Genomic DNA, 13,844 nt, shown 5'->3' on the forward strand with positions numbered 1-13,844 from the left:
CTCCTCATCTTTGCCATCTTTATGCTGACCTCTATGGTAAAAAAATTCAGCTGAGTTCAAAGAAGCATTTGATGTTGTATTTGCTAAGAGGAGAACCAAACAAAAGAGTTGAAATGCTCTCTCTCTCTCTGTCTCGCTCTCTCTCTGTCGCTCTCTCTCTGTCTCTCTGTGTCTCTCATCTCTCTGTGTGTCTTGCTGGTCTGCTGGATGTCTGGCTCTAGTAATCAGAGATGTGGAGAGGGCAGGTCTGTGTGTTTTAAGTAATGCTATAGAGGACAAAGATACGGGTGAGAGGCTTAAAGAGGCCTTTTCATGCCGACGAGACAAAAGACTAGATTAGGAAATAAAAACATTGAGAATCTTTGTGAACATAATTCCACATGCAGAACACATTTGTCATATCATATTTTCATTTATTTACAAATGTAATAATATGATAATTGATTTGTTGTAAATTTGCATGGTGGCTCTTACAAATTTTTACAATATGGTATTGATAGTTTCTAGAATACTTTAACTTGTGTAATTATTTTTACTGGCTTAGCTTGAACACATTGAATAAATTAAATGGCATTCTTATCGCTGTGTTTAAATTCTGCTTAGAGTTTCAGAGGGAAACAGAGTATGAGAATGTTTCTATAATTATATTGTACACGGTGGTATAGAAAATAAAATGGAGACAAGTTGTAAAAAATATTTTTTTCTTTTTTAAATGTACACTGATTAAAATCTGTATGTGTATATTAAAGTCTGTATGTGTGTGTGTCTCCTCTGCAGAAATGCATGAAGTTCAATGTCGAGTCACCCATCTGGTTGTCTAAGCAACTGATTCTCTGCACACTCAACCAGAGCCTAAAGGACGTACTGAACTACGGACTCTTCCAGCCTGCTTACAACAGCAAAGCCGGGAAGTTTTTAGATGAGCAGCGCACGCTTAAAGAATATCCACTCCCATCCATCTCTCCTGTACCATACCTGGAGGTGAGAGCAGTTCTCTGACCTGATACACTCATGCACCATTACTGTTCACTCTCACGGTATTTTCAAATCTGTGACAAGTTGTTGTCCTGGTAATATAAACAGATTTTTTAGGAAGTTAAAATGCCATATTTTCCTCCATAGGGTAACAGATTTTCAATAACAACATACAGACCCTTTAGGACAGAACATCAGCTCTGAGGTTGTTAGGCAGTGTTGTATGCTTCTGTAGAAGCCATAAGTCACTGTGATGCTTATTTTTACACATTTTACACTCATTCATGTGGGACTCACTATTGGTTAAGAGAATGTGACCTCACCTTTGACACATATGCAGACTACAAGGTGACACGCGTGCAGTGGACTTTCAAACCTCTCCCATCTCACTTCCCCCAAATTCCCGTCCCAATCCCAGGAGAGCGACTCCCATTCCCTCCAACATCTGTCAGCTACAAAATACAATAAGATCTTCTAGAAATATCGGTGAGCACGACAGAGGCATAATTTCCCCGCGGCTACAGTCTAGTGAGTGCATGAGGAGCCGCCGCCTTCCCTTATTTTATTGGTGCTTGGCATTCCAACTCGGTGCATTGCCGCCACCTTTATGCTATCCCGCCTTTACAAATTATGACTTTTAGGCCAAGAGAGATCTGAGAAATGGCATAACCATTCTGCTCTGAACAGATAAATGACAGAGAAATCATGCAGTTACGTTCTTCCTGATCTGATGCTGTCTAAAATGTATTATGGATGTTGCCAAGGTGCCCATAAACTATATGTGAATTGATGTCTCCATCAGTTTGCCATCACTCAGAGACATCTATGTGAGCATTTTAATTTATTTTAGTCTGCTATGAGTCTATAACTCGAAAAATAATCCTCTGTAATATATCAGAATAATAATGTATATATGCAGCATGCTTGACCGTAACCTAAAGTGAAAAACCTGTGTGTAAGATGGCATAACACTACGTACCTACCAGATGTCATGCAAAGGTCATGGGACGCTTTGAACAAAGCAGTTCCTGGACACCATTTACAACCACAGTTGGCAAATCTACAATGGTAGTCAAAAGTGTCCCAGAATGGTTTACTTTCCTACATTCTTATAAACAAAGACAACAGAACAAAGACATTTATAAAGCAATTTTTTATTGGAACATTCTTTCAAATATTTTTCTCTGTGTTCATTAGAACAAAGACATTTAAACAGATTTGAAACAACTCGAGGGTGAATAAATGATGACAGAATTTTCACTTTTAGCTTTTGGTTAGAGACAGGGGGTGAGACGGGCAAAGGAGGCTCGAGACAGGAATCTAACTCGGGTCAGGCCACAAGTGCACTGGCACTATATGTCGGCGCACTTACCACAGGTCAATTGGCGCCAGCTTATATTTGATAATTTATAAGAATTCTTCTCTATTGTTTATTCTGTAAGGGTCAATTCGTTTTTCAGATGTAACGGTGTAGAAATGCATCAAAAGACTGAAGACAGACGGTCCTCCTGCGTTACCTTTGCTTGTTCTGACAAAATGAAGTGATTTATTGATTTTCAGCAGGTTGGAGGTTCTGGTCCTGCCTGCTAATGTAATGTTTAAATGCAGATGTTTTACCTGCTCACAGATACAAACAGAGTTAGGTTCACACCCAACACAGAGCTGTCATTAAAATATACCGTTGATATGCTCGCTTAAGTTTATTTCACATTGTTTTGTATTTGCAGTTTCGCTACAAGCGGCGAGTATACACGCAGAGTCACCTGGATGAAAAGCAGCTGTCCAAACTTCACACCAAGGCAAGTATGCAGCGTTAACCTCTTGCTGTACCCACAATGCATCTGGGCGGTCTGCTGTCCCTACAGGCTAAGTTGGGTTTTCATTTGCGATACTTTGTTGTCACACCGAAGATAGGAAGGTGTCAGTGAGCTGTTTGGAATGATTATGATGATGATAATGATGGCGGTAATCACGTGGAACGTGAGGCTCTGGAAACATTTACGCGACCTTCTTGCTCTTCACAGATCAACAACACTTCTCATAAACACACCGTGATACGTCGCAATTACCGGCGAACCCTGTCAACTCCGCTCTCATCACCGTAATGGTGTGGGGTTTTATCTCGTCCGGCCTCGCGGAAGGAGATCTCTCCGCCTTCCTAAAGCATCAGAGTTACGGCCTAAATCAAAATGAACCATTAATGCAATAAATGAAAATCAATGTTGGCATCATCCCAATTTAAGTATAGTCATTTCAGTTTGAATCCTCCATTCCATTCAATTAGACGAAAGGCTTTCTGTAGACGATACAAATAACACCACACATCTGACAGCATTACCCTGTGTGACCATCATACCGCAGCGCGTGAAATGAAAAGTCATAATCAATCGTTAATCCACGCTGGCACTTATTAAAGGGATAGTCGACCCAGAAACCAAAACTGTACCCTCGTTGTTCATTGCAGATTTCCAACTTGGGTGAGCTGGTTTGTGTATCTTCCGCATGCACTAAATGAAATAGCTAATGTGAAATATTGATTGTTCTCAAATGATTGGATTCAGGGATAGACAAACAGAGTCCTACTTCAAACACACGTGATGGTCGAGAGAGAGTTGCTCTGTCTGGGTTGGTCAATATTATTGATAGTTAATATTTATGTAACACTTTACAATGAGGCTTCACTAGTTTATATGTGCTAACAATACATCTACAGCATTTATTAATCTTGGTTTAAGCTGCAATCCCTTTTTGGAGTTCAAAATATTAACCTATTATTGAGAAAGTACATTAAAATCACATTTTCTTTACCTTAGTCTGATTTGCAACAGCAAGCTTATAATAGTGATTCATAAGATGAGCTGTCCGGTATGATATCACAGAAAATGTCAGTTTGACATCACTTGACTTCATTGTAGAGAAAGTTTATGTAAAGAATTGTGAAATTTTTTGGGCGAAAGTTGCCGTTTGCAGCTATTTTTTCCAAAGATTATAAATACATTTTTGAAGTAGGGCTGTCAAACAACTCATTGCGATAAATCGCATCCGCAATAAAAGTTTGAATTTACATAAGCTACAGTATGTCTGTGTACTGTGCATGTTATATTCGATAAAATGCACGTATTTATAAAAGCATACACGCATATACTTTTTCCTCATTTCAGAAATCGTTTCACTTGGATATACAGTACGTCAGGATATGGAAAAGAAGACCATATCCTGACCACATGTTTCTTAGTGAATTAAAATGAAAAGACAAGCGAATACACAACTAACCCGAATGAACAATTGATCAATAAATGCTGTAAAAAAAGGCATTACTCTGGTTAGCCAATTCATTAAGTAAAGATATTAAAACCGTACCAATATAATGAATTGAATTAATAAAAAACATTTTCACCTTTAAATCAGTTGAATCAAGTGATGTCCATCTGCTTGGGTTTTTTGGAATTGTGTGGAATTAAACTGACATTTCCGAGGTTGAAGCAGCTTGAGAGCGGCTGTACTGTAACTCTCTCAATTGGCAGCTGTGCTCATTTTATGTTTCAGCTCGACTAACCCAACATGTTATAATGCTGTTTATCTTTCGCTGTCATTTGGATACTGTGGAATTGTGGGATGTTTGACTGAGCTGCTGGGCTGCGCCATCTCTTGCTTATGAGTTGGGGTGGCGGGCAGAGCGAGATGAGCTCTTTAATCCTTACTGTAGCTACTGGTATTTTTTTTCATTATCTGTCCTGGCCTCTGTTATCGGATACACACGTAGATATACACAAACATAAGCACATGCTTACGAATGCACATGCATGTGCGCACAGGTGTGTTGTCAAACTCATACAAACTTACTCTGTGTGTTTAGTGGGGCTGAACATGTGGTCATATGACAGACAGACAGCAGTAAGTCATCTTTCTCTAGCGGAGACAACAGGATCTGAGCCCTGAAGTACCTGATGTTAATTTGAAGTCCTGATAACATTACTGCTCTTATCACTGTTTAACACAGTCTCACCTGAGCGGCATTACAGGGTTGGAAGATGCAGCGGCTCAGCTGTGCGCTTGCAAGTTCCTGTTCTCTCCAGAGGATGAGAGAGAGAGAATTAGAGCGTGCAGATAAAAGCTTCCTTCAACACACACACACACACACACACACACATATTTTGACTTTCTTTCTTGCTGAACTGTAAATAAATTGTGTTATTGATCGCTATGGTAGCTTTCAATACAAGGATAATTCTAATATGAGCATAAACATCTTTATAGTCATTTGAGTAGTACTGCTGTGGCATATATTTAAGCCAAATGTTTAGAAATGTTTTGTGTTCCTCTAAGTCAAGACATTCTGTATCCATGTGTGTGTCTGTGTTCAATGCTGAAGATTCTGATTCACTCTCAGCTAAAGGCGCGGAGCTGCTTGTTTGGAGAAACGTGTTCTGGCTGCAAAGTCTACCAGGCCGGGCAGTACATGTGCCACAGTGTGTGTGTTTGCGCAAACAATCTTTCTCAGTTAGAAATAAATCCCTACATGCATGACTTCTGCCCTCAGCACTCACTCTCTCTCCCCACATCAGTCTTTACATCAGTCGGACGCCCTAATCTACAGTCATCCTTCCTTTTGCTAACACATTTCCCAGTCACCTTTGGTGCGGAACCCCCTTGACTCAACCGCACATTACACAGACGAGAGAGAGAGAGACAGAGAGAGAGAGAGAGAGAGGAATCATATATGCATCCAGAATATCTCTTTAACATCAGTTTTTTTTGTGCATGTTTGGGTGTTTTGTGTCGGCGAGCTGTCCCATTCCTCTCTTGCAAGCACACTTTAATGTGGTGTGTGTATCTTTAAGAGTAAAGGAGACTGCAGCAAATGCCTGACCTTATACAGTAGTTGTACATGATATTGCAACAAATTGTTAGCACTGCAGTGATCTATAATGGCTCGGCGGTGTGTGCTTGCAGTATATAGTGTTTTGAATAATATTTCCGTTGAAAGAAAAGTGAATATGCTGACTGACAAAGGATTTCGAGGGATGATACTGACATCTAGAGAGTATGGTGGCTGATGCACAGCAGATATGCACATTATGTAATCGGCAAATACTTATAACATTTTTATTGTTAATAATAATTTCGGAATATTATTTCGTTAATTGTTGTTAGTCATATATTTGTAGTTTAATTGTAGTTTATATCAGTCATCATTTATTCATTCATTTCAAACCTTTTTATGACTATTTCTTCTGTGGAACACAAAGGAAGATATTTTGAGAAATGCCTCGGTGGTTTTGTGTCCATACAATGGAAGTCAATAGAGTCTGATGTTGTTTGGTATCAACGCTCTTCAAAATATCTTCTTTTTTGTTCTGCAGAAGTCATAGAGGTTAAAAATGACACGAGAGTGTGTAAATGATGACCCTTTAAGTTTATGTAAATAATGTGTAGCTCAGCATACAGATCCCAAAACTAATATCAATTTATCACTGCTCTACCAAGTATCTCTTTCAAGGTTGTCTTAATATACGATCATTTAGGCAACCAATTGTGTGTCCCGTCATCAAATAGTGTTGGAGAGAGAGCAGCATGCCACTCCGGTCACATCGCACTGGAGGTGGAGCATAAGATAGTCGCAGTCGCATCTGTTCTGGTCAATGAGCATGCTGCAGCCAACTGCATAGTGCATGTGTGTGCTTCTATTGGCAGAGCGTGGAGCTGTTTCATCCCTGCTCTGCATGGGACACACACACACACAGTGTGTCTCAGCCGAGGGCGGATGACTGTGAATGAATACTCGTGAGCTTTATTCTGACTGGCTCAACCCCAAATCGTCTCCCCCACCCCACCTGCACATACTACGTCTTTTCATTTTTCTCCTCCCCTCCCTCTTCTCCATCTCTGCATCCAGCAGAATCACCCCTTCATCGCACACCGGGCGTGTCAGCGTGTGTGTCAGAGAGAGTGTGAACGGGCGGCACTCTGGCGAGACGTGAGTGTGGAGAGAGAGAGAGAGAGAGAGAGGTTAAAGGGTGAGAGGGCATGCAGAAGATGAGTGTGTGATGAGAGGAGATGGGGGGAGCGCTCGGACGGAAAGACGGTAGAGAGCGGATGAGCAGAAAGTCACGCAAGAACGCCCAGAAGTCCAAAATCAACAGTAAGGTATCCCGTTCTGCTTTCCTGACATCTTTTTGTGTGTCCGTCTCTCCGGCGCTCAGTCTATGCCCGATCAGTTCCATCTCCGTTGAGCGAACGCGTGTGTATGTCTGTTGCATCTCATTCTGTCAGCTTCCGCATGTGGTGGCAATAGCAGAGGAACTTTACAGTGCGAGAGAGCTCATTGCAGGGAAGGGATTCTACTTATGTTTTCAATAAAATGTTGAAATGTAAGATGTAATTCCAAGGCGGAAACACATTTGCATACACGCTTTTGCTTGACAATAGTTATAGATCGTGTAAAACTGATATGTGAAGGATTTTTAACTCTTTGCAAACCGTTTGATGCTCCCAAGTCATTCCCTGAATATGTAATCCCTTTGCCAACCAACTAAACACATGACCGAATGAACATTATCACGTACAGGATGTTCAGTACAATATGCACACACATGCATAAAAACACGAGATGTAATGACAATGCAACACTGGCGAAAGATAGTTCTGACACTTGGCCTGAATTTCGCATGCATTGTTGGCCATATAATAAAAACAATCTATGTGTTTCATCAACCTGAACTTTTTTGTTCTGATGTATAAACAAACACACACAGGCTTGCTTTTGATTATTCAATCCCTCCCTGAACTCAACTATGTGAGCTTTATGTGCATCTTATATTTCAACCGTGCATCCTGTAAAGTTCATGGTGTATTCCCCCGATCTCTGGCTTGTTGTTTGTTCCTCTTTTAATGCCCAGAGTTGTGATTGTGTGTGTCACCTGCATGTGGATTTGACAGCGTGCCGACTCGGGCTGTGATGTGTAATCTCTTGATCCTGTGAGGTGACTGATGGGAGATTTAATGAGGCTTCTGAGCGATCCGAAAACAGGATGACAGGTCAGGCTGTCAGTACAATGGAGTTTGGGTGTCTCGTAGAACAGTTTAGGTGAAGGTGCATGAGGGGAACACAATCTTCTCATCCTCGGGAGCTTATCTGGGTCATTTTGTATCCTTGCACTTTCGTGCAGCGCTAGTAGATTGTCTCAAGTTCCCACGATGCTTCAGGAGAGGTTAATGAAGTTTTGTGCTACACACAAGTGCTGGTACTGTTTTCTATTACTGTTCTCTGTCAATTCTGTCATAATTTGCTCACTTTATTGTTCTTAAACCATTCTTAAAGTTTGATTTTATTGTTTATTTTTTCATTATATATTTATATATATTTCTATTTTTAAAGTCAGAGCAAGTTTGCTTGATTGAAGAATGATTATCAGTTTTATGACTTTTGTTCTGCTCCTCATCTTTTAGATTTAGATCAGAAGACTATATAGTCGTAATGGACCACTTTTATGAAGTCACCATTGATATTGATAGTATTGAAAACAAGTAGCTTTGGCACTCTGAAAATGGCTTTGTTTGAGTTAAGCTAATAAAAGAATCATAAAGGTTTGGAATGATATAAGGTTAAAGTACTTAGCTTCTTACATGTATGTTCAATTGAATTCAATTCAATTTGAAACAATGTTTCATTGTTTCAAAACAGCTTTACAGGAAGAAAGACAAAAGCTAACAAAAGTTAGTATTTATAAAAATAACAAGCAGTCCATCTTTGCTTTCGGTTGTTGAGGGAGATTGTCTTGGCTGGAGCATAAAAGGAATTGAATGTATGTAAGTGATGCTGGATTTTTGAATTTGAATTCTTGATTTGCTTTTAATTTTTGTATATCTGAGTTTAAGATAAACGTTATGTATTTGCTGCATTGGGTAGGTAAAGGCAAAGGTTAAGAGTAAAGGCCGTGGTATATTTCTTTTTTTAAGTGTATGTGAGCGTATGTGTACAGCCGAACGCAAAGCCTTGCAAAGTATACTACCTTAAACATACGCATACACACGGGTTTAGACCAACCCGGTATCACACCAAAGCGTGTAACAGACACGTCGGTCCACTCCAAAATGCATATGATGTACGCAAGGTAACAAAATTCCAGCGGCGCTGTCCCTCGCGCACACGTAAAGAGGGAATTATACTTAGGGCTTAAGCCTGAACATGCCTGTATCAGCATTGTGTTCTTGCTTAAGTCATTTAGTAAACTTTATGAAATAACTAAAGAGTTTTTATTGATTTGATGCTTTCGGTCAGCAGACAGACAAATCACTTTAGACTACTTTAAAGATGATATTGGTTGTAGTTTACTCATAGTATAGACAACATTAAACTATGATGGAGTCCATTCTATGAACCGTCCCGGGACTATAAGATCGGCCGCAGGCTGACCATTACATGACCTAATTAAAGCAAAGTGAGCTTCAGTACAGTCACATCAGCTGCACTTACACATCAGCACATCATAACACACACGCACGCACATACACACACAGACATACACTCACCCTAAAATAAGGCAAAAAAAACGTGTACATTTATACTGTATGTACCTTACAAGTCTCAGATGTTATGTGTGAAAAATCACAAACAGGTTTAATTATGAAAAAAAAAGCGATAAAAAAGATTAAATTAAACAGGATGTGTACTAATATCAAAATCCTACATTTGGAATACTGATTGTATCATTTCTTTCCAGTGTCCTCAGACATTAATTTGTCTGTCCATTTGGTGCATTCATCTTTTAATTTTGTAGTTATTTAATGTAAGACACCAGCCACACCAAACAAATGCGACATCCATAACGCCAAAATTGTTTTTCGATGTTCATATCACAGCAAAACACCAGGAAGGCAATTCATACAGTACTTCATCCTGATGTATCCAAGAGCTCTTTTGAATTAAATGACCATAAAATAGAGGATATAAAATACATTTCTTTCTACCATTTGACTGTCGTCATTGTCGCATGTGCATCACACATTTCTACGAATTATATTTCAGTGTTTATTCTTTTTAGAGCAAGAACTGATGTGTAAAATTCACAAGCGTTTAGTGAAATAAGGTCATGTGGGTTGTGCTGAGGGTGAACTGGGAGATATTGCAGCAATTGCTCATGCATTAGTAACCGTGTACTACAGTAGAATAATGTAAAAACATATTGTACATTCTCAAAGTCTCAGGAGATAGTTTCTTTGTCCGCTAAAGACATATATGTATGTCAGATGCAAAAGAAGGCTTGTTTATGTAGCACAACATTTATTTAGAACAAGTGAACCGTCCCTTTAAATGTGGTGTCATGTGTTTTTTCTCTTATGTGTTACTGCCTTTTTACTTTTGTTGCTCTTTTATTTTGTCTCACACCATGGCACCATCTGAGGTGTTCTCTCTGTCTCTCTCTCTCTCTCAGTGCACAAGCCAGAGGTTAATGGACTGTTGTTTATCAATAAACTACACCTTAAAGTACTCTGCTCACCTGTAGAGAGAGAAATAGATTCTGTGGGTGGGGGAGAGAGAGAGAGAGAGAGAGAGAGAGAGAGAGAGAGAGAGAGAAAGACAGATTGTAAGTTTGTCACTATTTTTTGCTTTTGAGGCGAGTCACTCCTGAAGTTCCATTAAGACAAATGGATCTCTCAAAGAGGCATCTGTCAGCCATGAAGTGAAACGCTTTGGCCATAACTCAGCAGCGGCTCACTGTGGAATAAAGAACTGACACCTCATCACCAGCGTGTCAATCCCCCGGCGTTATAATGGACAGCACATAACGCATTTACATGTCAAATGACCAACATGGCCATTTCTGTCATTGGACAGGACAAGATGCATTATGAGAGGAAGAGTTGGGTGTTTTTCGGGCACTGACAGTTGTTTTGCATATTTTAGAGGCTCTGTTATGGAAGGTGCTTGCAGTGATGGGTGTTTTATGAGTATTAATGGGAATGTTATGTTAATGGGAGATATTTTACAAGTTGTCGGTTATTGGACGGGCAACATTGGGTTGCTAATGTGCTTGTTTTTCATTGTTGGGAATGAGTTCTGTTGGCTATACGACAGGGTTAAGTATTAATGGCAGTTCTAAAAATAATTTTTTTCCCTTGAGTTTTTATATAATTTTATTGTATTGCATGTAATGTCCAGAATATTATGGTTATTGTTGGAGACTGTATATTGTGCAAAGTGAAAGTATGTTATGAAAATTGTGCTGGATTTATTATGAGATTTTGGATGTTATGGTCTGAACTACACTCAAATATTTTATGACTTTAAGATGCTGTGGGAGGATGTATAAATGATGCATTATGGGTACTAATAGTCTACCCAAGAGTCCTAAATTAGTGTTAATGGATTATACCATTATAATATTACCTGTGTGTTTCTAAAACAAATGTTGAGCTACGTTACTACCTGTAAAAATGTGTTATGTGGGATGACTGTAAGCGAAAATATATAAATAAAGAATACTTAGTGTAGCTAAATATGGGGAACGTGACAGAAGTGTGGGAAATATAATGCATTTATATTTATGCACTTATTAATTTTTTTATCCAAACTGCATTTAGGGTATTTCCATCAGTATGTGGGTAGTTGACACATAAATGTGTCCTATGGTGTGACAGCAAACATTTTGAAACAAATTACAATGAAGGTAAATCTTATTTGTGTTGTTTATATTATAAATATAAGTAATTTAAAATAATATATGATTAAGAGGGTTTTTTGTAGTCTTTGCTACTCCATAGGACACATGTACGATATATTTGTGCATTACATGGGACCCTACAGGTGTGTTATCTTTGTATACAGGTATATATATATATATATGTAAATAATTGTAAATGTAAATACCGTGATTGTTGTGACAGCCAAAACGTAGAAGAACTAGAATGAACATATGAATACATTATTAACAGTTTATTAACAGTTTGTTTTTCTACATTTTTGCCACACCATAGGACACATGTACGGTATATTTGTGAATTACCCGGGACCCTCAAATCTTCTTTGGCAAAATATTGACATTGTTTGCAATATATTTAGTAAGGTGAAGTATATATTTGTGGAAGTGTGTATGGAGTTTTTTAGGATGTGCATATTGTGGGTGTATTTTGGGCAGTCGGAGGCACGCAGATGACACTGCTGACTCGAGCTGTTCTCTTTCTGTTGGTCTGCCTGTGATCTGATGATGGAAGGCATTCCTTGCGTTCCTCTACACGCACACACATATACACAACCTCGCAAACAGCATGAATTTAACGGCTCACAAAAGCGTCTCAACACAAACATACACACGTAATATTCATGTGTTTGTGTTCATATTGAGTGCTAAAGTCAGCTGAATGTTAAGTAAGTGAGTGAGCGTGACTTTATGACTGCAGTGAAACGCTATTGATAAATCACATCAGTGCCAGAGCGAAGAGAATAAACAGACCCAGCCTGTGCCACCGCAGTCAGTTTACCACATCACCATTTACGCTCCTACAACATAACACACTAGAGAAAATGTTTAAAGACACAAATAATTGGGTTTAACAAGTGAACTCATCATTTGGAAATGAAATGAATCTGTTTCCATCTCCTCAATCAGAAATACACGAAGGGCATTGTGGGTAATGCAGTCCGTACACTGGCCGTGTAACAGATAGGTGTGTGTGTTTTTGAGGTGAGTGGGTGGTGTATTGTCATTTAGAGTAAGTGAGTGTTTATCACGGCCGGACAGTTTGTTGGTCAGCAGGTTTCAGTAGCAGTATGCAGTGTGCTGTGGAAGAGCGCTGGAGCTCTGGAACATTATGCTGAGAACAGATCAAGAAAAAAACGCCCGCCGTCCAGCCATTGAGGTTAGACTGTCACTTCACGTTGTTCTTGATTTTTCTTTCAGTTGAAGCTGAATGCACACAGTTCTAAAGACACGAGTCTAAAGTCAAGATAAGATATCAGAAACAGCTCAGAGTAGTACAGAATCACTTCAGCAAATACTGTCAGAATATCAGGTCATGTTTGGGTGAAGTCTTTCTTTAATGTATTTACAATATATGTTGATATTAAGTCTTCATTGTAAGTAAATGCCAGGTTGTCCTTATACAGTGCAGTTTTCTACACTATGGTGTTTGTGTGCCTTTGTATATGTTTCAGTACTAAACATCAGATGACTAACAGACAAAAGAGAACATACAATGTGACAGCACACACACGCGTACTCTGTAATGTGTAGTATCTGGTGTTCATGTGTGCATTTGAATAGGGCTGTTCTACAGTATCAAAGTATCTTTTGACCTCAAGATGTTTTGGGGAAAATCAAGTATTATTTGTCACATTACATCTCCATCTCCTAGAACTCCCTGGATTGTACTTTTGCTAAATAAATAGCAAAGTTTTGCTAAACGTTTGTGTATGAAGACAGTTGTACAATAGAGAAGGTGGTGGAGCTTGGCAATCTGAAGGCTGTATGTAGTGTGATGTACAGGTATTTGTGTATTTTGCTATATCAGTAATTCCGGAGTACAAGCTGTGAATGGGCAGAACATAAATCATGTCTATTTGAGGGATCAATAAAGAAACATGGATTCATTCTTTAGTTACAGAAAGTGTCCTAAACAAGTCAAGATGTGAAGGAACCAGGATTGCAAAGTGGTTTAGTTGTTCATGGTTGCCACACAAAATAATTGAATTGATATGATGTCACAGGTGGGTGTGTATTGTGTTTTTTAACAAATATCTCATTTAATAGCATTATATTCAGTTTAACCTGTTAAATGTTGTATCACGAAAGCCATGTTGAGCTGATGACTTATAAATTCAATTAAAAATTCATCATGATTCAGCCTATCATACATTTTTGTAAATAATT

General features: G+C 38.9%; 1 protein-coding gene across 1 annotated transcript in view; it reads left to right on the forward strand.

Annotated features, from left to right (window-relative positions):
- Positions 1 to 13,844, forward strand: part of shank3a (SH3 and multiple ankyrin repeat domains 3a) — a 170,279-nt gene that overhangs the window by 66,309 nt on the left and 90,126 nt on the right. Inside the window, exons 3-4 of the mRNA XM_079466447.1 lie at positions 778 to 981; positions 2,703 to 2,774. Coding sequence (XP_079322573.1) covers positions 778 to 981; positions 2,703 to 2,774 — 276 coding nt within the window. The remainder of the gene's footprint in view (positions 1 to 777; positions 982 to 2,702; positions 2,775 to 13,844) is intronic.

This window comes from Barbatula barbatula (assembly GCF_947034865.1).
Source record: "Barbatula barbatula genome assembly, chromosome: 10".
NCBI lineage: Eukaryota > Metazoa > Chordata > Actinopteri > Cypriniformes > Nemacheilidae > Barbatula > Barbatula barbatula.